The sequence below is a fragment of the Heloderma suspectum genome, chromosome 4 (genome assembly GCF_057233095.1).
Source record: "Heloderma suspectum isolate Gila_16-S chromosome 4, 16-S_ref, whole genome shotgun sequence".
Lineage (NCBI taxonomy): Eukaryota > Metazoa > Chordata > Lepidosauria > Squamata > Helodermatidae > Heloderma > Heloderma suspectum.
In genome coordinates, this window is record NC_139461.1 from 145274079 (window position 1) to 145299480 (window position 25402).

The window sequence follows — 25402 nt, forward strand, 5'->3', positions numbered from 1 at the left end:
GAGCAGCCTCGCGCTTCCTCCGCGGCCGGAAAGTAATCCCCTCCCTCCTCTCCTCCTTCCTCCCTGCCGGCCTGCTCGCGCGCCGCCCTCCACAGGCCCCGCCGCCGCGATGGCGCTGAAGAGAATCCACAAGGTGAGAGCCCCTCGGCGGCGCCGACCCGGAAGCCCCTCCGCGCCAGGGCTGGCCGGGCAGCTTCCTCCCGCCCAGGCCGCCGCCGCCGGCCTGGAGGCCCGGATGGCGGCGGCCTCCGCAGTGGTCCCTCCTCGGGGCCGCCGCTTTACATAAGCGGAGCAGCCTCGGGCGCTCCGCCTCTCTGGCGAGGCCTCGGCGGCGGCTCTGCCCACGGCCGCCGTCTCCCCTCCGGATGCCTCGGCCGGCGCCTGTCCCAGCTGCTGGCTCCGCCGGCCCTTCCCACAGGCGGAAGGCGTTTCCTGGGGGCCTCCGAATAGGGCGCGCTCAGCCCTCGGGCCTGCCTGGATCGGCCCGTCTGCTCGCTTTTCCCGGCGCGGAAGGGGCTATCCTTTGTTCGAGGGCAGTTCCCCCTCTCTTTCTCGTGCAACTGCCCTTCTCTTGGCCTTCCTGGAGGCAAGGCAATGGCTGTAGCTTCTCCTCTCCCACTTTCCCCGTCCGATAGATCTGGATGCTCCTGATTATAAAAGGCGCGTCTAAAACTGAGCCACCTTGGAAGATGACCTGAGTTAGGTCTTGCATCGGTGCTAGATTTGCGGCACTATTTTGAAGGCTCTCGAGTAAAAGCCGGTCAAAATAGATGTGCTCAGATTGGCTGCCTTTGCTTGCATATGGCAGCAGTGAGTGCCCCCTCCTAAGTTGTTATTTCTGACTGGATCCTTCACCTACCTCCATACATATCTATGGAGTGAGCCATTCCCTTGACTTAAATGGACAAAGGTAAAACGCCTGCAGCAAATAAATGAGGGTCACATTGGCATCTACTTCACCCCCCCGTTGTATGCCCCCATCAATGCTTCTGCTGCTTGTTGCACCTGCTACAGCTGACCTCAGGTTACTCTTACCACTGCCTGTTTTTTTGCCCTTACTACTGCCATAGTGTGTGTGTGTGTGTGTGTGTGTGTGTGAGTGAGGTGCCTCAACATTCTTTGCTAGCTGCATCTTCAAAATTCCTCTGCTTCTCAAAAGTATAGGAGAAAAATATCCAGCTTGTAATCTTAGGAGTGAGTTAGTCCCATAGAACTCAATGAGGTTTGCTTCCAAATAAACATATATAAGAGCAAGTTGCCAGATTTTTCCCCCTACTTATTCTTCAGTTCAATAATATTGGTCAGTATTCTAATTTTTATTATCTCAAGAGTAAAATCTGGCAAAAATGAAGTTTGCATGTGGAAGCCAATGTGTTATGCATCAGTGCATAGCTTTTTGGAAGGAGTAAAATGGGAGTTGGTAACTCTGTGCCCTCCAAATTTTCTGGACTACAACTCCTATAATCCGTGACCATAGACCATGCTAGCTGGGGTTGATGAGAGTTGTAATCCAAAACATTTGGAGGACACTGGATTTGTCTACCCCTGGTGTATAACCTGTGTGGAGAAATTTTCTCTTTCTTTCAAGGCCTTGGTCTAAGGCCTACTGAAGTCATTGGTACTGAAAACGTGCAAATGATTTTAAGGGTTGTGGCCTCTTATATCTCAATCCTAATTAGACCTGATATATAGTTGTGGTATTTATCATCATCATCAGTCTGATGCTGGGGAAGGTTAGGAATATGGAAAACTTGACAATACTGATCTTGGTTACAAATTTTGGCAGGTGGTATATGCACACATCCAAGGAGGGTGAAGGAACCCCCATCTGGTTTTAGCAGCAGGTGTAAAGATGGTGCTTCACCTGTTTCCATTCGAAGTCTTCTCATAGGAGATTCTTGATACTTATGGTTGCTGTGGTCGGGAGGCAACAGACCCTGGTGATCTAACAGCAGCATTGATGATGCTGGCTTTTATAGTAATGTTCATGGCTGTTGGTTGTGTAATAATATGTACTTTGTAGTTAGGAAACATAAAACTTAAGACTCTGAAAATGGGGTTTAACAAAAAACTGTATTTGTTTTTAATATCCTAAATGTTTTAAGGTTGTCCATGTATAGAATGCCAGATCATATTCTAGCAGCAGGTGCCAGTTCTACAGTGAGTGCCAAAGGTGTCATACCCTTCCTATGAACTTTGGCAGCTTCCTAGATATGTGGGGGCTAATACATTTGCATTTAATGAGGTTATAATGGAAGGGCTAAAATATCAATCCTTTGGAAGTTTGCTGAACTCAATTGAAAGATTGGGCACAGCTTTTTATGTCTAGTTAGGTTTTAATACTAAGGGTTGGATTACCCATCTCCTAATAGACCAGTCAAACACTGGCTGTTGACTGATTAATACTAGCTATGATCAAATATTCCATGAAATCTAGAAAGAGACCTTAATCAAGTGGCCTTTCTTCTTAGCTGTGTTGTGGTTCCTTGGACAGCAAAGACCTCTTGCTTACCAATTGTGCAGAAAATATCCCAAGAATAGATTTCTTGGGATTTTTTTTGTCTCAGTCTCTTCTTGCTTTTCAGAAAGAAAATTTTGTTTGGGCACTTAACACCTGCATCCCCGGATCTGTTTGTGCTGGAACATTTTTACCCCAACATTTTACATTAATTGAGACAGTAGACTTCTTAGGACATCTTATGTCCTCGGTGCTTTTTTGTTTACTGAAAAAAACTACGGCTACAATCCTATACACAGTGACCTGGGAGTAGGCCCCAATAAACTCAGTGTGGCTTACTTTTCAGTAGACATGCTTTGGGCTTTGCTGTAAATTGCCAAAATTTAGGGACATTTGGTTGAATCCAGACTTGGTCATACTTTGAGTAGACCCATTGAAATCAATGGGACTTAAGTCATGACTAATTTATGACCAAGTCTGGATCCAACCCATTGTGTACTATCATGCAGGTGACAGTGTCCTATGAATACTGTTGCAGATCTATTTCTGTCTGAATTCTGCAACAAAGAGTACTTTGGGGGTTGGATTTTTGACCCCACTGAATGGACAAGGGTTTAAATAGACAGTCCCTGGAAAAGTTTTAAATGTATTTGTAAGACACCTCAGGCTGTGAGAGAAAAATGTTGACATAACAAAGATTGCCCGTCATAGATACCGAGGCAATTTCCAAAGGATTCTTAGCTTGTGCTTGCATAAGTGTAGCGGTTACAGATCCATTGGCCAGGGAGTGGTCCAACACTGGTGAGAAAGAACCCCGCAGCACACAGAGACCTTCCTGTGCACTGTTTTGTACTCTGCTGTTTGGAGAGGGCAGGAGCTTGCAGGAGTCTCTCCAACACACACTTGCTCCTTGGCTACTGGCTTTTTTAAAGCTGAAGGGATGTGGAGAGCATCTGGATTGGTTTTAGAGAGAGAGAGCACAAGCATGCACTGACCTGGTTCGCATAACAGGACAGCACACTGTGGCTTAATTTACTCATGGGGCTGTCATGTTGTGCTGGGCGCCCAGCTTGCCATGGCATGCAAAACCAGGCGGCAGGGGTTGTTTGAGGGATAGGCCACCCTCAAATAACCCATGGCTTGTTTGGGGGTTATTTGAGGCTTGTCTAACCCTCAAACAACCCCTGCCACTTGAGTTCACACGGCATGGCAAGCCAGGCACCTACAGGCACCAAGCACAATTCGACAGCCCCTGCCATTAAATTAAGCCGTTGGATCATAGAATAGTAGTCATAGAATAGTAGGGTTGGAAGGGGCCTATATGATCAAAGTTGTTTGTGAGCAGGTGTGAGCGATGGTTCTGGTTCCCACCTGCTTCTGCTTTCAATTAACAACCCAGGGACTCATGTTCCTGGGTTGTTTTGTGAGTTCAGTAACCCACTGTTAACCCCACAATCATCCATGGTTTTGGGGAGGGTTAACTCCGGGTTGTTTAACCTATAAATCCAGAGTTTCTAGGTTCACATGTCATGAAACATCCCAGGAATAGGATATTCCTGGATTGATAATTGGAAGTGGCGTTAAAATATATGCCATATTCTCTTCCTTAGTCTAAGAATATGAAATATATTGGGTTATATCCAAAGTAGTACTTTCACAAAGCCAATTTCCCCACCCCCTTTCCTCTGAAGCCCCTACTCCCAAAGCCTCTCCTGAGGTTTGGGGAACTCTTAGGGAAGTCTTATTATGCCTTATTTGTATGCCTTTAGTTTTGTTCAAACAATTATATACCCAATGTGAGAGATGGAGCTGCAAGCTGCTGAACAGTAAGATACCCACATATATATTAGTTTTACTCTTGGAAAAACAGGAATAAAGCTTATGGTTTCTATTTTAAAACCATAAATATTGTAGTAAACAAAAGGATTATATTATCTTGGATTAAAAACAGCATGTGAATCTCTGCATTAGGATGTAGCAATAGAAGAAATGCATAGTTTTAGATAAAAAGCTCAAAGTCCCTATAATGTAATAAAGGAGTAGCAATTAATTTTGAATATCAGTTACACTTGATACTGCTAATACATTCTGATTCATCTTTGTATATGGCAAGTTATCGTGTACTAAAGATACAGTAACTGATATGTAACAGCAGACAAATTATCTATCATTCATTTGATTTGTATCCTGCTCCCTTCCAGTAAATAATATCCTTGAAACTAATGGCATAAATGTGTATTTCGCTAATCAATATTGGTGTTAAAAGATCCATAGCTGCTTATTTTGAACTTTACTTTCAGCTTCATGGACTTCAGAAAATGGAAGGTTTGCATGAATGGAAACAAGCTTCTCAACTCTTTCACATGTTAATTCATTCCTTGATTGCATGTGTGTATTTTGAAATATTCATCAGCTTTTCACTTGATGTGGAAGATGGAAGAACCTGAGACAAGTGAAAAGCAAGAGGAGTCAAGCTGTTTGGTAAAAAAGCTTTGCCATCACGTTGCAGGAGCAATATGCTTGCACACACCTGCATCAAATACCCCAAGATGTACTTTCATATGTTGTAAGATGTGGACCTTTTCCAAGATCAAATCACAAGATCGTTGTCTGTATAGTAACCCAGTCATCTGGAGTAATAATCATCACTAACGTTACTACCTTTGAAACTTGATTTGCAACATTAGTGATAGCAATATCATTTTTAAATACTGCTTCAAAAGGTATTTTACGTTCTATTCTAAAAGAAAAAAAAATATTAGAAGAGATATCCTTTCCCTTCATATTTCCAGTTTGCCCATTTTAGGCCTTACGGGGTGGGACAGACAAACCAAAGGGTTTCTTTTCTCCCAGGTCTTTGTATTCCTAGGGTAGTGTAGCAGTGATATGACTAGTGGGGATTAGAGCTGGTGTGGCAGACTCAGGATAGCCTGATTTTTAAACTCAGGAGTCTTAGATCATGATGAAAAGATTGTCATGCATGGAGTGCAAAAGTGTTCACAGATCGGTATAATCATAAAAATGTAGCTTGAAATGAAGGTTTTTATGGGTTGTATCCAGTGGTGTCATTCTGACAGCGGGAGGGAATTTTGGACAGAACGGATTTCCCCCTTCTGCTGTACAGTCCCCTGCGCTTGCCCCAAAACTGTTACAGGGGTTTGGGGCACCCTCCAGAGCAGATTTGTGGAGGGCAGGGGGTTCTGCATTGGTGAGTAGAAGATGGGAGAGTCCTGTCATGCAAACGGACTTCTGCTTACGTGAGGGTTGACTCCAACCCCATGTATTTCTCTTAAAAAATTTTATTCCACCTTTCCGCTGTTACAGTGGTGCTCAAGATGGCTCACATCAAGTTTAAAAACAAAGAATAAATTATGTTGACAATCACAGCTGTTAGAAACCCCAGGATCAACATTAAAACTTTCTAAGAAGGTAGATTAAAAGCCTGTCTAAATTAAAAACAGGCTACCTGAGATGTGGGGAAGCAGTTACGTAATTAATGGATTTCTTGTTTTTCTGTCCAAGTTCAAAAGGCAGATTCTTTCCCTTAAATAGAAATCGATAGCCACAACAACGAAAGCTACTTCAGGCGCTTCCAGGCTTTCTCTACACCAGTTAGCAAACCCATCAACCATATCGCAAACTACTTTTGAATGGCACTTCCCAGGCTATACTGTGCAAAGAGCTAATTGCATGGTTCTGTGGATTGATAAAGGCTGCATTCAGACATCTTGCTAAATCAGTGACCTGGTTCACATGACACAACAGCTCATTGAGAGTTAATTTACACTCGAGGAGCTGCGGCACATGCCAGCTACCGTTATGAATATGCAACCCCAGACCAGGAGTTGTTGGGGATTGTTGTGTCGTGTGAACCCGGCCGGTGGGGGTTATTTGAGGGTTAAACAATACTCATGTAACCCATGGTATGTTGTAGGTTTATGTGAGGGTTGTTTAACCCTCAAATAACCCCTGGCAGTCAAGTTTGCACAACACGACAACTCCCAGTCTGTGGTTGCATATTCATGATGGCGACTGGTATGCATCACAACTCCTTGAGGTTAAATTAACCCTCCTTGGGCTGTTGTGTCATGTGAACTGGCCCATAGTGTGGCGTGACATGAATAAGAGTAGGCAAACCTTGAGCTTCCACTCCCCCCCATCTGGTGTGGCTGTGAGCAGTAGTTCAGAAACATTCACTGTTGATAAACACTATCTGTATTTCATTCAAGCTAACAAACTGTGGTTAGTGTTAACTACGGTTTGTTTGAAACAAGCTAACTTGAAACCAAGCAGTCAAATAGTAGGATGCTTATCTCATGGTGAAACCCTGTTTTGCGCAATAGCTGTAATTGTTTGCTTCTGGGTAGTTAGAGCTGAATCGTGCTCCTGTTGACTTGGAAGCATGCACCACAGAGTTTAGTGGAACTTGCTCCCAAATATGTGTGCACAGACTTGTAGATTTAGTGTCTGTTTAAGTGATCTTAGTGTCCTTGCACATATATAAAGAGCAAAATGAAAATAAATCCATTAATTCAGTTCCCCACTTTGTTTCTAAAACCTTTAGACTACACAATTATATGTGCTATGTAGATTGCACTAAAATATCTTGGATTATGCTCCTAGGTAGTCTGAAAATACTCTTTGTTGCAAATCGATGTTTAATTCTGATAACAGCTAAATAGTATGCATACTTGTTCAGAAAATGTTTAATTACAAATTGGAAATCATGAGTTAAATCAATGATTTAAATGTTTGCTTTTTTCTTGGGGATTTAAGTGGCTTTGACTTTAAATCATTCCACTGGAAGCTTGTTTTCATAATCAGTTGCTTGCACTATGACAGAAGAGTGTGATTCATGTGAAATAGGTCATGGGTACTTCCAAGGGAAAAAATCCATTTAGGTTATATTGGTACACTCAAGTGAAGAGAACTCTGGGTAAGGTACATAGCCAAAATTACTGGAGTCAGCATGCAGATAACAGGTTAAGTTGTGGGACAGGATTTTAAATGAGGTTCAGTACAGACTATTGTCAAGGTGAAGATATAAATGATCACACTCAAGGTGGTTTTATGCCATCCACAAAAGCTACCACCTGGAAATTATCATCTGTTTCTGTGACCAGGTTTGCACAATCACAGAGGGAAAAGAAGCCACGGTGGCTTATTTTCCCTCCCTGCCTCATGAGCTGCCTAATTAGCGTAATTACCCTCATGGGGCATAGGTTGTTGTGACGTCTGAACTTGGCAAGGGTGGCTGGCTGGGGTGGTTTACAAACCACCCTGAGACCCATGGGCTGTTCTAGGGTTTGCATTCATCTACTACATTTGCATTCATCCACAGAGTGTATGGATTTGCATGACATGAGAGTGGTTAATAAGCCATGGTGGGTTGGTAACAACCCCTGTCCATGCTGGCTGATTTCCCTAATTACCCTTGCTGTGTGTGGGTTGTCGTGACATCTGAACCTGGTGGGGATGGGTGGCTGGGGTGATTAACAAACCACTCAGGACCTACTGTCTGTTGTAGAGTTGCTGGGTGGTTTGTTAACCACTCCAGCCACACACACCCTCCCCCTGTTGGGTTTGGACCTCACAACAACTTGAGCTCAGCTAGGGTAATTAGGGAAATAATCCGGCTGGCATGTGTGAGGGTGATTAACAAGCCGCTGTGGCTTATTAACCACCCCTGTGTTGTGCAAACTGGCGCAGTCTGTAATATTTAGGAATCAGTGGCATGCAGTGGAAAACCTTCCACCAAGAATTTTCTTGTTGAACTTTTCCCATTTTTAGAAAAGCATTGTTTCATAAAATGTGTGACATAATGAACACAATATAAATTAAATTGGGCAATGGGCAGAGCAGTCCAGCCTGGATTTATAGACATGGGGAGAGATCTGGCAGAGCAGCCGCTGGGTCCATCACCTTGTCTTTCTGCTGTGGCCAGGGTGGAAAGTAAGGAGGCAGCTTTTTCTTTTTCTCTCCCTTTGATCGGAATAGGAGGGACTCTATTATGTCCCATTTGCATTCATTCCTGGGGTGAGTCAGGAAAGTGAAGAGGCTGAGGTTGGGGGCAGAGCCGCTACAACATGCCCTTTGCACATCTGGTTTCCCCACCAGTAGAACAGCACTAACAGAACACCACCAACAACAGAGTTTTCCTTGGGTGGTCCAGGGACTTCAGTGGCATAAGTGTCATCGCACCAGCATACATCTGTCTCTACCGGCAGAGTGGTGGTTGCACTGCCCCCTGAGGCCTGTCTTTTAGCTGGATTCCAGCTGAGGTTAAGATTGCAGCCTGAGTGGATATAATACCAACCAAATCTAAAGTCAGAATTTTCATTACTCAGGTGATTGTCCCTGGAAAACACAGCTTTTCATCAGGCATGCTAAAATTTCTATAATAGATTTCAGTACTATAATAGATTTCATTTTTCTCTTAAACTATAAATTTTGTAAGGGAAATGTGTGGTATTGAGTTTTCATGTCTTCTAAAATATTTTAAGTGTCAATAAAATAATTTCCAATTATAGCTTTGGATTTTTTGAATGCAACACTTAAATTGTACTAAGTGTGCTTTATTGACTCCCTCCACTCCCAGTATTTCAGTTCAGTTACCTTTGGAGCAAGGTCACTTGCATAAACCTCTGAAATATCTGAAATCGTTCAGATAGTTGGCTGCTAACTTCTGATGGAGTTTTAGCTTTTATTTCCTAAAGCTGGATCTAGAACAGGCATGGACATATTTTAGGCTTGTGGAATATACTTCTTGATTTACTAGAAGGGCTTGGGGCCTGTCTTCTCCCATGTTTGTGAACATTTTCCCTCCAATTGTGGCTGCCCATCCCAATTATGACTTCACTGTCTGAAGCGAACCACCTTTCTTATAAGAAAATGGGAGATCAACCCAGAGTCTCCTGTAATGATACATGCGAGTCTTCCATTTCTTTTATTAGTTTCCCAAAACACGATTATACCAACCAACAGAAAAATAAAATAAGTAAAAAGAAACACAATGAATTTAAATCTACTTATTGACAGAGAGTAGTACATTTAACATATATGAATATTTTCCCCTTTTCCTTCCATACCAAGGTATATGTGGAATCCATAGGCTGCTTGGAGTGGATGTTTTGACTTTGCCTTTAGCTAGTGAGTCTCTCATTTCTGATGGAAGGAGTTAACTGGAGTAGGAAACAAGCATAGGTTTCATGATTCTTTTTAGGCCTAATAGTACCAAGGCTAAAAGGAGCACAAAAGTCACTGTGTCACTCCCTCTAGGGCTCCTGTTTTTTATTCTTGGTGGGTTGCCGTGTGTTGGCAGAGCCATCAAGCAGGCACTTTTCTGTGCCTCCCCTTTTCTTTCTGCCTTTTGCTAGTCTGTGATTCGGGATAGTGAAAGGAGAGTATCAAACGATATTTGGGATAGCGAAAGGAGAGGAGAGTATCAAACTAGTTAGTGAGCAGCACGTAGGCCAAATACCTGGAGGGCCGGAATACAGCAGGCCTATCCCCCACCCTTTAAAAAACAAAAAACAAATGGATGGGCTATATGGATGTGTTAACAAGTTCTGACAATGCATATAAATAAGATTTATATCTTCCCAAATTTTTGGATGTTTTCACTATACATTAAGAACAAAGGTGTATCTGCTTGTGATGGCATGACTGGATCAGATAATTTGTCATGGAGGTTGTTGACGAAGGAAACAATTCACCATTCAAAGGCCCTAAATGAAGGCACTTAGATGCCTAAAATTTGGTGACATCAATAATTTTAATTAAAAATAAATGTCACTGTAGCTTTTCCAAATCCCATGGAAAACTGCATTTGAGTAGACTAGCCTATGAAAATTGATGCCACAAAATAATTTAAAGGTGCCTCAGGACTGCTAGAAAGACTGGTCACTTCATTTTTGTAATAAAATTTCTTAGACAAAAAAATGAAAATAATCACACTATTGGCCAAATTGCACACATTCCCTGTGTTTTCTCGTTGTACCCCCTCCTGAACATTGGAGGGGGTGGGGGTGGAACTCCTGTCTGAACCTGTGGAATCAGGGCGCAATCCTATGGGGATAGGCGGCCGCCCCTGAGTTCGGAGGCGGCCACCTATCCAATGCAGGGCAGGAGAAGCACAGAAGGGATTGTCTCCACTGCGTTTCTCCTGACCTGCATTTGTGGCTAGACAGTCGATTTTGGTTGTCTAGCCGGGGGAAGTTGGACCGGGGGCGGTGGCAGCCGGACGACACATAGGATGTGTCGTACCAGCATTTCCACCCAGAACGCCCCTTCTCTGCCACTCTGTGCTGGTCTTGCGAGCACGGAGCATGGGGCCGTTCCGCACTGCCTACGAGGCAGCATGGGAGGGGTGGAAGGTTGGTTCTCAGGGAACTGACCTTGGAGCGTGGGCTCCCTGGTTGGTTCCCGGAAACCGACATATCCTATGGCTGTCTAGCTGCTGACTAGCGGCCATCGGATTGCTCCCTCCAAGTCTTTTAGAGAGCAGTCCTATGGCCCCTAGACAGCATCTGGGGGACCATAGGATAGTTCAGATTCCTGGATCTGAGGTTGGAGACAGTGTGCCGACCTTGAACCCAGGAGTCGAAGCTCCCCTCCCCTCACAGCCAGTGCGGAGAGAACCATGCTGGCTGCCTCTCTGAGGTCATAAAAGCGACGTTGGAGCAAAGGTAAAGGGGACGTTCCCATGGGTGAGGTGGGGAGGGGACTGGGGAGGCTGGCTTATGAGGAATCCTCTGGCCTCCCCAACCTCCTTCCCTCCCCAACACCTTAGCTAGATGGGCAAAAGAGCCCATTTAGCTGAAATGCAGGAGGAGCACAGATGCGAGGACTGCCTCCGCTGCTCCCCCCACTCTGCACTGGATGGCCGTAAACCTCTGAGTTTGGAGGCTTATAGCCATCCTCATAGAATTGCACCCTCAAAAAATTCAGTCAAAATCAAGCTTGAGTTACGTGGCTTCATCGGACAATGTCTTTGTTGATAAATGCATATAATATAGTTGCAATATGTTAGGTTGATTTTAGTGATCCTCCCAGAAAGCTTTGGCTATTTGGCGGTAAAGAAATGTAATAAATAAAATAAATACATAAATTATATCACATATAATATTGCATTATCATGGTGGGATCACACTTCACAGCTGACTAGTAGAAACTACAATTGGCTACCATATGCAGCCATAATTTGTAGACCCATGGGATTCATGTTATAGAATAGCCTACAGAAGGTAAGGAAGGTATGCTGTTTGCTTTAGAGGAGTTGGAAAGATAAATGGAAGGCTGCTTCTTGATCAAACTTCAAATCCATGGTAATAATGAAGGGGCATAAATTTTCAGATGTATGTTTAAACTATAGTGATAGTTAATCATATCTGATTAAATGGACATGAGATTTGCATGAGGATGAAATTTCCCTATACTCTATGAACTTCTTTAGAATGAAGATCACAAAGAAAAAGAGAGAGAGAGAGAAGTGCTGACAATTAATAATACCCAAGAGTCTAAACAAAAGTAACGGAAATGGTAGTCCATTATGTTGGAAGTATACATTCTGAATGTCTACATTTATTCGTTATGGTGGGCTCTGCTAATGAGCCTTGGGGAAAATACATTTCAAATGACTGTGATGGGGAATCCAGCTAGATCTTTTTTTTACTACTTTTGTTGACTAAAGTGAATGGAATTCAGCACAAGGCATTGCTGCAGAAATGATTGCCAAAGTTTTATATGTGAAATTCTGGAAAAGAGATAAAGCTGCCAATTGGAAGCAAATACTGTAACAAATTATAGGACTGTGCTTTGATGTTCAGCTAATAAATGTCACTTGAGTTGCTGAATGAAAGTATACTTCACCAACATTGAATTACTTTACTGTTGTTTTAAAAGGAATGTACATACAGGTATTGCTATAAAGAATGTTTTCTCAATTCTTTGGTGAATCTGTCATTTGCATTTTAGTAAAATTAACAGCAAAAGGAAGCTATAGTAGAGTGCTCGTTGTGTGACTGTTGTGGGGAGATAGAGACCGTATTTTGAATCCACTGTGGGTTTGTTTTTAGGAGCTGAATGATCTGGCACGTGATCCTCCAGCACAGTGTTCAGCAGGGCCTGTTGGAGATGACAGTAAGTACCTGTGAAGTGGAAAAGCCTCAAATGAGCATTTTCTCTCAGAGAGGAGAACTGACCTAAATAAATAAAGTTGCGCCTCTGGGTAGCATCCGATGGTGGCGCAGCACTAACGCTAGTGATGTTGTGATGGTGCAAACCAGTAGTGTTAGCCCAGCACCACTAGCGCTTACCAGTTGAAAGGGAAAAAGTGGCAGTTTGCTGCCAAATTTCATCTGCAACTAGCTGCCTTTTTCCTTTGCACTAGCAAGCGCTAATGATGTTGGGCTACCATCAGTTTATGCTAGCACAACATCATTAGTGTTCATGCTGTGCCACATTGGATTCTACCCTATGTTTTAAAAATGCAAAGCACTCTTAAGTAGACAGGTGTAGTCAACTTTTGATGTAGATCAAAACTACATCATCTTTACTTTTAAGTAAAGTAATAGTAAGTAATAGTAGTCAGAATAAAAACAGCTGCATTGGTTAAGTAAAAGGTTAAGTAAATGTCACTGGAGAGACCATCTGCCCAAACATTTCCTAAGGCTATCCTGCATTGCTGTTAAAACAGTTTGGTGATGGTATCTCTTTCTCTCCGCCCCCCGCCCCAAAATACTTCTGGTTTATTGGGCAACATGGCAGAATCCTTACTTTTAATTTCAGGCAATTACAACCAGTGATGTGGGGTGGAAATTTTTCCAGTGCTTTATTTTTCCCATTGTATAAGTTCATTAGTAAAAATGAATGAATGCCCCATTGCAAATACAATATTAGGCAAGTTTAGCAGTTTCAAAGTTGTAATTAATCTTTTTCAGATGATTACTCTGAGCAAGTATGTGAGAGAATACATATGTCATGGAAATACACATATGTCTCAGAGTGAAATTGGACTAATAAACAGTGACAGCAAAACTGAAGGTGCCCCAACAACTGTAGTGGAAGAGAGCTTTACTCTGTTGAAATAGATAAGTGGTTGTCAGCACATATTTAAATAATATAAGGGAAGTACATACTGTTGTCTTCACAATTTTACAATTTCTCCAGTAAAAAAGTTCTACATAATATAACATTTAAATCACATTAAGTGCTGTTTAATTTCCCCCCCACAAATATTTCAGGTCAAATCCTTGTGATGTATTGGGACAAAAAATTAATATAAGATACATTTTTTTTAGCTTTGCTGTTTACTAAATACAAGTACAATAAACATGCTAAAAAAGGTCTCTCTAGTGCTTGGGTAGGCAACTTGTGCCCCTCCAGATGGTTTGGCCTACGGCTCCCACCACCATATCCAGTGTGGTATAGTGGCTAGAGCGCTGGACTGGGACTCGGGAGATTGGGTTCTAATCCCCACCTGGCCATGAAGCTCGCTGGGTAACTTTGGGCCAATCATTGATTCTCACCCTAACCTACCTCACAAGGTTGTTGTGAGGATAATGTGGAAAGGAGGAGGACTATGTGAGCCACCTTGGGTTCCTTGTGAGAGAGAGAAAAGGCGGGATATAAATGTAATAATAAGCAAACATCTGGAGGGCCACAAGTTGCCCACATCTGCTGTAGGGCATCAGAACAGTTTCCAATGAAAACTGAAAAATTTTCCGGAAAGCCCACCTTGTTAATCACAAGTTGATCTGCAATTTTAGGTCAATAAGACCTCACTCCAAAAAATGAAAATAAATGCCTGTTAAATGAAGCATTTACTGAGTGCTTTCAGCAGTCATTGGTTTATTACAAGAAATATGTTGTGTGTTGTAGTAAAGAGGCAGTGCTTGCACTTCCACAGTAGTTATCTGTATTAAAATGCCAAATACTGAACATCTGTATCTTTCCAAAACAGTGGTGTACAGCCCAAGGGGACCAGTAGAACATGCATCTACATTTATTGAACCCTGAACCTCTTGTAGGGCTTGTCATTACAGTGGTAATTCAGCACATAGGGTGGGGTATTGGGGCCCCTACATGTCGCCCATACTATGCTTATAAAATTTGACAAAGTTGAGTATGAAACCAGACCTTTAACTGGAATACTAAATGCCTCCTAGTACAGCTGAGAGTAAAATATTGGTGTTTGGAATCTACATTTGCTGCACTATACTCAAGGCGCACTAACTATATTGACTGATTGCTGCAGCTAAGTTAATTTGCTTAATGTGAAATATCTTAGTCGGTATCTCATTTTCTTTCCTCCTCCAGTGTTCCATTGGCAAGCAACAATAATGGGACCAGTAAGTAGCCCTCCAGTCTTAAACAACATACATTTAAACTTATTTTTAAACACCTTCTTAATAGCTTTCTTTTTTCAGAATGACAGTCCCTATCAGGGTGGAGTGTTCTTCTTGACAATTCACTTCCCAACAGATTACCCCTTCAAACCACCTAAGGTGGGTATCTTGTTTACACCCCAATACTTTCTATGTAGTATCCAATTGGAGTAAATAGAACTACATGAGATAACTTTCTTCTTTTAATAGGTTGCATTTACAACAAGAATTTACCATCCAAATATTAACAGTAATGGCAGTATTTGTCTTGATATTCTACGGTCACAGTGGTCTCCAGCATTAACTATTTCAAAAGGTAAGCAAACTGGCTTTGAGTTTAAATGAACAGAACTCCTCTCAGATGTAAATGTAAAATGTATATGTCTGGTGATGGTGTTCCTCTTGTGTATATGCACAAACCTTGAGGATTTAAGGCTATTCAACAGATTCCACCATTGCTCTTGGCCCAGCTAGGTTAATGAATTTCAGGCTGGTTAGTCTGCTGATAATGAACAGTTAAAATTAGGGCTGTGGACTGCTTCGGTCCAAATCCCAAATAATGAGTTGAAGCAGGCTGTTTCAGAGGTGCCTCCTTGTGGTACGAGGTGGAGCAGAATAGCAACGAGGCACCCCGGAGCGAAGCAGCTTTTATACGAAGCCCCTTGTCCAACTCGGTGATTTGTTCTGAGGAACCCAGACAGCCTGGTGCCAAAAGTATCAACTTCAGAAAGTTTAGTGAGGGGTTGAGGAGTGGGAGAGAGGGAGGGAGCTTTGGCAAATGGAAACTCTGGTTTCCAAATCAGAGCTGAACATAACCCAGCAATCTCCAATCGGAGACAGTGATGGTGGAGGGGGGAAGATTGAATAACTGGAGAAAAACAGCTGTGTTTCAGAGTCAGAGATCATTCTGGTGCTGTTACTTAGGGATGTGAGGAGTGAGGACCCCCCAGCCCCTGCTCTGCTTGCGGTCTCTCTGCCTCCACTGCAACGGCCATGTTTTTAAAAAACATGGTGATTGGAAGTCTATGTGCATCTAGACTTATATGCAAAAGCACTGTGAATCGCCCAGGCAGGAGGAGGAGGTGAGGTACACACCCTTGCAGCTCAGTAACTGTCTCCTCCTAGTGAGCAGGAGATGGCTAGCCATCCTTGGGGGTGTTTCCATCAGCGATTTACCCCCTCAATTGACAAGGCACAGCGTCCCTTCATTATAGAGATCCTGAGGGTTAAAATGGGGGCTGGTTTCTGTCTTTGTGTTGGAAGAAAGTAAAACAAGGACCCATGAAATAAAAAGTGAATCCTCATGATTTCATATGATTTTTAAAGGGGAGACTCCCAAAACCACCATCCATTCACAGAGCACATCTTCCTCCACGGGCTGAACCAGAAAAATCACCGATTTGCCACTTGTGGGCGCAGCCACGGTGCAAAAACAGGGATCTGAGGCAGGGGTCCTCTTGATTTCATATGATTTTTCACACCATTTGAGGTGAAACAGAAGATCTGGGATCTGCTGGGAAGCAGCAATCTGGGATTCTTAGTGTGCATACTTGGACAAAGATGAATTCTGTGCTTTGAGGGTGGGGGTTGGGCAGGGGTGACCTAATGAAAAATTCAGAGGATCCATATTGAATTGGGCATTTTATCCGTGGCTTTGTAACATGACAGTGTTATGAAGCCCCAAAATCTGTGTTATTTGTCACCCAATCTGTGGGCATAGATGTGCTCTGTGATATGAGGGTGTTTGGGGGTATCTTTCTTGTAAAAATCATGAGGATCCCTAAGGACCCCTGCTTTTAATCCAATTTTTTCTGCTGTGGCTGCACCCACAAGTGATGGATCCATGATTTTTCTGGTTCAGTCTGTGGAGGCGGTTGTGCTCTGTGATGGGATGGCGATTTTGTGGGTCTCCCCTTTAAAAATCATATGAAATCGTGAGGATCCCTTTTGGATTGTATAGATTCTTGTTTTACCCATTCACTTTGTGTTTACTGCTCTTTCCCAGCACAAGCATATGTCAATCTACTCAGAAGTAACTCCCATTATGGTCAGTGAGGCTTGCTCCTGAAATGCAGGCGCATCTGTACTTTCAGGGGAAAGGAGAGGGGGGGAGGGGAAAGCCTCTCTTATTGGTTGAGCAGCCCCTGCCAGTCAGATGACCTTCACTGTCACCCCCACCCCCACCAGGAAGTATGTTCTGTGAAGCAATTTTTACTGGTGTGGAGAACCTGGTCGTGGAGCCCTGCATGGACCACATTGCAGCAAATCTGGTTCCTTTTAAATTAAAATCCAGTACTCCTCCATTAGCTTCTCCTTCTGTTGTTGTGGAAACACGGCCACAGACAGCTGAGCAGGAAGGAGGTGGCGGCGGTGCAGCATCAAGACGTCAAGCTCTTTGCTTTGAGAGTTTTTGTGGAAAAACTCAAATTCCAGCTGCACCTAGCACAAAAAGTCCTTGGGCAAACTGTCTGAATTTTGGCAGTTGGGATCCCGTCCATGTCAGCAGAGAGGCGCCCAGGTTTCATGTATTTATCATGAAAATTGAAAAAGTTATGGCCATTTGTGTTTTCCCGTGCATGTCAATGGGAAAACGCGCCAACTGAGTGGTTCAGATATCCAAATCTCACTTTGGAACCAGAACCGAGTCAAAACGGAGGGGGTCCAAATCAGTCCGAGTCAAAGCAAGGCTGATTTGGAGGGTCCGAAGCAGCACCCGAAGCAAAGCAGGCGTCCGTGCACAGCCCTAGTTAAAACTCTGCTTTCAAGTTTTTGCCATGGTTGAAACTCTAGATTTGTGTGTGTTGGTTAAATGTAAAATTGCATGCATCAAAAAATGTCTTTATCCCAAAATATAAGATCTTTGTTGCCAAATAATCATAATGAAAGTCAGAACTGTATATCCAGATTTGGATATATAAAGTAAATGAGGGGCACAGAGGCAGGTGCATACTACCAGTTAAGTTAGGAGTGGGAAGAAGGTAGTTCTGGCACTATTGGTGGATCTAAAGGAAATTTGCAGCAGATTGGAAAAGATTTCTGATTCCCAGTTGTTTATCAGTAGCAACAACAAAATACCACCCCCCACCCCCAGTAGTACTGCTGAAATGGAGAAAGCTTGGGGGTAGTCAGGAATGGATTTTTGTGGAAGATCACTGAGTTCTTCTGGTACTCAAAACAAAATCCTAGGCTCAGAACTCCTTAATTCGAAGCGTATATTGGTGGATCTTGGGTTTCTAGTAAAAAAACAAAGTAGATCATACAACTCTGCCCAGCCCTGAATTAAGCAAATGTTGTGGTACCCAGTGATGAGGGTTTTCTGGGAAATTCTGAATTGGAAACTTTTCTGATTTTAGTGTGTTTGACTTGTATTTAGTAAACAAAACTAAACAATGCACTGTATTAATTTGTTAGGTGCTGTTTAAATATCTCAAACGTTTCTCCAGTAGCCAAAAGTAGTTGAATTGAAATACTTCATTTGGGCAAAAGAAAACTCCAGTAAAGTGCATTTTATGTGGTTTAAATGTTCCATTCAAATAAATTCAGAGCTGTATTTGGAAATAATTTCCTTGGGCTACTTGTAATTCTTTTTTTTAAAAGAAGAAATATGAAGGCACTGAAACCCTGAAGCCTAAACAGTTTGATTGGTTCTTTATGTCACTTTATGAATCATTTTTTTCCTGTGGAAAGATACAGTAGCAGAACCTATTTCTACCTCACATCACTGATGACATTCAGTGCACTTAAAATGTATAAAAGAGCTTGGGGTAGAAAGGGGTGGGAAGGGCAGAGACACGTGGTTCAGGTCTACAAAATGATTAAGTGTGTGTGTGTATTCACACATGTGTGTGCAAAAATAAGGAATCATCTACATTTAAATATAGACACGGACCCGGTTCGCGCATTCACTGCAGCTTAAACAAGCCACGGTGGCTTGTTTAAGCTGCGGCGAGTGCTGGGAGACATTTGCCTGATTATCCATCTAGGTGCAGCTTGTCGTGTCATCCGATGCTGGGCGGCATGGCTTGTTTGTTGGGGAAACAATCCTCAAATAATCCATAGCCTGTTGGGTTATTTGAGGCTTGTTTCCCTCTCAAACAAGCCAGGCCACATGGCCCCAACAACCCATGCGTTGTTGTTACATGCAAACGAGGTTGTTGTCTCTATTTTGTTGTGGTTGGGCACTTAGTTAAAACAAGCTACTGTTTGGAATGGTAATTGCTAGGTTATTTAGCTATCTTTAGCCTATGAACATGTGTCTAAAACCAGCTGCATGGTCAGAATATGCTTTTATGCACAATAGCAGTTGAAGAATAACCCATTATCCTTCAACTTCTATTGTACATAAAATGCATATTTTGCTTGCTTGCTCTGGTGAGTGGTAATTCATTGGCTTCCTAAAAGGTTTGTTATAAAAATGATAGTGCACACTACATAACACCACAGTCCATTTAAGCAAATAAAGTTTTCAGAAGAGGGTTTGCTTTGGGATCATATGTCCTCAGTGATGATATTAAGGCAGAATGTTTAGTAAATCTATTTGCCAGTAGGTTTCACTCTGGAAATAGGAGTGGGAAGGATATATGGATTTTGTGGTACAGAGCAGTACCTAGCAGGTACTGGCTTGTTGCTTGTATCATCTCATTTGAATGGCTGTGTATTGCATCAGGTTGCCCCTGGAGGGGGCTTGGTCCCTATTAATTATTATGTCAGTTCCTGGTGAATCAGTACAGTGGGCTGGAGAACATTCATGGGCAGTTGCTGGGTATGAGTTGCTTTCAGAGATGGAGATGAGGCCTATTTTCTCCCCTGCGCATCCCCCACTTCCAACATTTTACATTTTTTGCACATGTACTGCTGCTTGTTTAAACTGGAAAATCAGGTAACCCACAATCTGCATCTGGATTGCCTCATCTTAAAATATAACTTCTTGTAGGTTAACCCCGGTGTTCCCAAACTGCTCTCACTTGTCCCCCCCCCCCCATAATTATTTGTTGAGATCATTTGATGCCGACAGGCCAATTCCTTGTCCCATTTTACCCTGATTGGAAATTTGGAAGAGTGGCAATAGAGGATGGTAAAACGATAGCTTTCTCAACCAGGATCAGGAGGATGTCCTGACTGACCATAAAGTACACATTTGAGGTGATGACGGGCAGAGTGCGTCCTTCTCCAAGAAGGTAGTCCGTTTTCTGCCTCTTTAGAAATAGGAAGTTTCTTGAGCTCCTTGAGCCAGGTCTACCAGCATGTATAGGCAGCATAGGATGGTGAGAGGGGTTTCTATGTGCTCCTCCTTTGGAGGTAGTACGAGACCGGGTAAGACAGAAGGGCACTTCTTCATCACCACGTAGAAGGATATTGAGCAGACCTGGACAGCTTTTTCTTCTCTGCCATTGCCCCACACACACATACCTGCAGCTCTACATAATTATCCCCTGCCGCTTTTTGTTCTTGAGCCTGTGTACAAGAACTCCTTGGATCCAGCAAGTACCATCTTGCAGTAATCTGTGAGCCACTCTGGGATGTTATGCAGGGGATGAGACTAAAGCTTCCTCCCCCCCAGTGACCCTGAACAGCCAGTATTGCTATTTCTCTGCTGCTACTGGCAGTGCAGAAGCTGTGATACCCACCAGCATCACTGGGAGGGGAGGAGGCTTCAACCTCCCCCGACATCAACCCTGAAGCTGCCTCCCCACCCCCACCCCAGTAATCTTGTTCAGGATCGCTGGGATGGGGGTGAGATTAAAGCCTCCCCATCCCAGTGATCTTGTTCAGGATCGCTGGGATGGGAGTAAGATTAAAGCCTCCCTCCCATGCCTATGTGGGATGCTTCCCTTGGGGCCGAAAAGGTTGTGCACCCCTCTTATAGGGCCACCATCACAGCTGGCACAGTGGCAAAGGCAAGAGGTGGTAGTGTTTTAACTTATACTGCTCTGAATCCAGGAGCTGCTTGCACAGTGTTCTCCCCAATGACAAAAACTCCTCATGGTGGAGACAAGAAGTGACAATTGTGTTGATGAAGAGTTGTTTATACTTGAAATGTGTTAGGCACAGCAGCAGAAACCAGGAGTGCTTCGTAAGTATATTGTACAATTTCCTTAAACACTTTGTAACCCCCCCCCCCCCGATTTTCTGTTCTGGAATTGGTGTTCCCTCTTTTTCCAGCTCCCCTAATCCTGCACTTTCCCACTTCACATCAGCAGTCCTAGACATAGATTTGACCCAGTTTTGTCAGTCTGAGTTTATGTGTAACCACTTTGAGCAGGAGACATATAGTGTGTTATGTACATTGCCTAGCACATGGTGGAAGTGTTAAGTAGCTACTTATTTGGTAGGTGCTACTTAAAAAGAATTGAGAAGGAGATGAACAGGAGGGATGTTGTATAACAATGGCAAAGGAGTGGATCCTGTGAATAATGGGGTGGTGGTGGTTCATGTACAGGTTCTGACAGCCATATCAGTTCCTATACAGCTAATAATTCAAATTCAACTGGTGGTACATAGGTGATTTTGCTTAAGTATTTTGTGGAAGCAAGGCATATAAAGAGATTTTTGCCTCTGTTCTTGAACTGTTCCAAATGCAGGCAAGTCTTAAAACTATAAGGCAAGCTGCCATTTTAACACATTCTTTGTTTCATTGCCAGATAAAGGTCTGATTCGGAGGATCAGCGGGGGAAACAATGCAGCGGCGGTTGTTTCTCCCACCCCTGTGCATGCTGGTTGCATGACCAGGATTACCTAATTACCTGTGGTGTGTCATGAATTGCTGTGTTGTCTGAACACAGTGAGGGCATAGTGCCTTTCCACCCGCTCTACAACCCCTACTGCAAGCCATGGGTTGCAGGGTGGGTGAAACGTCATTACACATGCGCTGGGTTTGGACGACATGGCAGCCCGCGACATGGCGTGAGTAATTAGGGTAATCTCCGGTCACTTGTCCAACCAATGCTGCATTGTTTCCCTCGCTGATCCTCCGAACCTGGCCAGATTTTGGGGCAGAGAATTATGCTGTAAGGCAGGGATAGGCAATCTGATGCTGTCCAAGTAGTTTGGACTATAACTCCTATAAAACCCAGCCAGCATGGGCAGTAGTCAGGGATTATGGGAGGTGTAGTCTGAAACATCTGGAAGGCACCGGGTTGCCTACCGTGTTGTAAAATATGCTCTCATGAGCCAGAGCTTGAAGCACTAGTACTCGACTGCTATTATAGCCTTACAATATTTATTTATTAAATTTATTAATCGCCCATCTTGGGTGGTCACAATAAGTTCCATTCCATGCATGAGTTCTTGCAGAAGGGAGAAGCCAGTTCTTCCAGTCATAAATAGTACCAGAAATTTGAAGCAGACTTCAGTCTTATAGAAGAAATATCAGTCTACTTGAAGGACCTAAGAAATCTATTTCATTGTCTTTGTTCTGTTGTCTTGTATTTTAATGTCTTGTATTTTAATTGAACTTTTCCCAATTGCCTGTTATTGGGAGGTTTGAAAATGAAATAAATTTAAGAATGGTTGTTTTTTAATGTTATAGACAAACTGTGGAACATGTAGTCAAGAAATGAAGGCCATCATGCCTCTAGTTTTTTGTTACCTGTATGTAATTATAGGGGAAAGGAGTTTTGGTTTGCATTTTAAAAGCCTTAACATTTTATTGTGTTTGCTACTACTCAGTCTGAACCAGTCCAGCACAGTGGTAATCCTCTTGTGTTCTTAATCATCCAAAGTCCTTAGGCATCAGGACTGGCTTAAAGAATGGCGGGGGGGGGGGGGAGTGAGCAGAGCAGCATATATCCCCTGGTACCTTATCCTGAACTTTTGTGCAATGAAAATTCTTATTCTTATGCTGGCCAGGCTGCCAGTATTTCAAACTTCACCTGGGAATGTGGTTGTTGTTTCCCTACAACTGTCTGCAAACACAAGAATTCCCAATTCTTTGTCTAGCTCCAGTGTGCACAGTAAGGATTTGTAAGGAAGGACATGTCAGGTGGGGAGGTGCCGTGTTTTCCCTCAGCCTGCCTCAGCGGCTAGTTTTCCATTCAAGTAGGAAGAAACCAGCATGAGGGAACAGTTGCAGAGGGAAGTGGCAAGGGAAGGATTAAACACTTCCCTCCTGCTTTGCATAACAGAGAGACAGGGCACCTTCTTAATGGCAGGTGACTTAAAACCAGTGCAGGCCAGACCAATACTAGAATATAAAATCAAGACGAGAAGGGAGGAGGTTAAATGACGAATAGGATTGATTTGCTGTTTACAGGAGTTTAGATGCACTTAAATCCTAATGTAGTGTGTTTTCTTCCCTCTAGTACTTTTGTCCATCTGTTCTCTGTTGTGTGATCCCAATCCAGATGATCCCTTAGTGCCTGAGATTGCACGGATCTACAAAACAGATAGAGAAAAGTGAGTATGGAAGTCAAACATCTTAAAACCTAGGAATGAATAAGCAACTAGAAGGTTTTATAGAGGAAGATGTATGCCTTAAACTGTGACTAACTCTGTGCACTTGGCACCAGAGTCATTTCTTGTTAAAGAGTACCATTTGCTTCTGTTGGCAGCCTTGCATTTATATTTCCAGCTTTAACATTTTTGATATCTGTAGTCAGTAATAAGGTTTACTTCTCAACTGGACTGGTTAATCCGCTAAAAGTCTGGTCAATTTCATCTGTACCTTTACACATTACTATTTTGCAATTGCCTCTCTTAGGCCCTTCAGTTTCTGCTTTTAGGCTGCAGAGGGAGGAACAACTTAAACTTCTGCCACAAGAGAACCTGATTCGGGTGGTGGTAGGTGAACAAGAAATACATGAGTTTGGCTTCATGAGTAGCTGCAGGTGTAATAATAGACGGATACCATTGTTAATTGTAGTGAAAAGTTCTTGAGGTTCAGTTGGTTCAATATTAAAGAAATTATTTTCTAGTCAGTTATTGCTATAAATGAATCATTCAACTTGAGACATTTCTGCTTCAGCATTGTACAGTAACTTCCTTTAACAGACTGAAATGGGCAGCATTTAGCATCCTCTAGGACAATTGAGGCTTGAGCATAATGAAAGTGGGCACTCTGAAATTCTGGATCTTTCAACACCAGACCACTAGACACAAAGAAAACTGTAAAGGTGACAAGTCAGTGTTAAAAGTGAGAGCTCAGAATTGGCTCTTAATGTTTTGTGCTGCATTCGAAGTGCAAACTCGAGGAGCTGTGTAAAATGTTTCCTTGACTCTTCCTGCCTTACTTACTAATTTTAAAGAAAATTGAACAACTACTAGATTTTATACTTTGCGGACTATGAAAGAAATGCATGTACATGAAATAAATTTTCAGGTGGTAAGAGGAAGTGGAAGTGAGAGCTAAAAATCTAGGAGGAATTGCAAGGCTATGTGTTCAATTTCTTTTTTAAAAGGTCCCGTGAGCACCATTAAATGAACTGCAGGGCTTTTTGAAGTCTTCCTAGAACATTCTATACTGCTTAGTGAGAATTCAAACAAACATTTCCATTGCTGGCTGGGGAATGCTGGGAAGTGTAGGACTTTTTTCTGTCTTAACACGCATAGGCTGGCAGCCTTAACCTGGTCCTTTAATTTTCTGTATAGACTGCTTAATTCAGTCCCAGAAATACCTTAAGACTAATATGACTTTAGAAGTACTTCTACTACTTGGTGAATTGTATCCCTCATTAATAACCTTTTTTATATATACAGGTACAACAGAATAGCTCGAGAATGGACTCAGAAGTATGCGATGTAATTAAAGAAATTATTGGATAACCTCTACAAATAAAGATAGGGGAACTCTGAAAGAGAAAGTCCTTTTGATTTCCATTTGACTGCTTTCTATGAGCCCACGCCTCATCTTCCCCTGTGCACATGTTTACCTGATACAGCAGTGCTGCGTGTTGTACATACTTGGAACAACGAAATACTGTATTCCATACCAACATTGACTCCTAGCAAAGAAATGTGTGTGAAAAGCCAGTTCTTCAGTCAAAGTCTAGTTGTGAGCATAAAAGCATTCCGAAGAGGTTTATATTGGCCACAAAAACCAAGGGGGGGGGGGAAGTGAAAGGTTTCGTGTGCTTCTGGGGACTTTCAGTGATTCAAAAGGAGACTTTAAAAAAAGTGGAATCCTTTTAAACTCATAACTGTTATGAAAAACTGATGTGAAGAACTTGAAGCTGTTTCTGTATTTTATTCTGAAGGACCTACTAAGGTAAATGTATGACCAACAAGAACAAACTGTACCCACATCCTGTGTTTTAAAGGTCTAAGTTTATCTGGTCAGCATTTAAATGCATTGGAGCTATTAGTGCATCAAGTGACGATGATTTATTTTCAACTCTTCTCCCCTTCCCCACCTTTCCTTCATAATTTTGGTTTGTATGTGTTTTCTCAGTTAACATAGCTAATAGCTCTTATTTTCTTAAGTTTTTAAGTGCTTAGGTCTTTCTGGATGTAAGGGTAAAAATTCATTTGACAGACTTGTGTATATTTAAAGACCCAGCTGCTCCCTTGGAGCTTGTACGTTCAAGAATGATTAATCTGTGTAATAAACTGATTACTACAGTCA

At 42.7% G+C, this 25402-nt stretch overlaps 1 protein-coding gene across 5 annotated transcripts; it reads left to right on the top strand.

Moving 5' to 3' along the window:
* Positions 1-25402, top strand: UBE2D2 (ubiquitin conjugating enzyme E2 D2). Of its 5 annotated transcripts, none has more exons than XM_084850836.1 (8): positions 1-133; positions 4759-5181; positions 12535-12598; positions 14777-14808; positions 14887-14964; positions 15055-15160; positions 23145-23238; positions 24538-25402. In XM_084850836.1, coding segments are annotated over exons 3-8 (357 nt in total). In that variant the 5' UTR covers positions 1-133; positions 4759-5181; positions 12535-12597; the 3' UTR covers positions 24584-25402. The 5 variants fall into 5 exon arrangements, with proteins under 5 accessions (XP_084706962.1, XP_084706959.1, XP_084706958.1 ...); XM_084850833.1 differs by having other exon boundaries at positions 4759-4939; XM_084850832.1 differs by lacking the exon at positions 4759-5181 and adding an exon at positions 13399-13501.

Excerpts from the sequence above, each read along its gene's own strand:
- UBE2D2 (XM_084850832.1), top strand. The coding sequence starts at position 12,542 with ATGATCTGGCACGTGATCCTCCAGCACAGTGTTCAGCAGGGCCTGTTG. Across the intron at positions 14,965-15,054 it reads ACCCCTTCAAACCACCTAAG|GTTGCATTTACAACAAGAAT; the intron begins GTGGGTATCTTG and ends TTCTTTTAATAG. Across the intron at positions 15,161-23,144 it reads AGCATTAACTATTTCAAAAG|TACTTTTGTCCATCTGTTCT; the intron begins GTAAGCAAACTG and ends TCTTCCCTCTAG.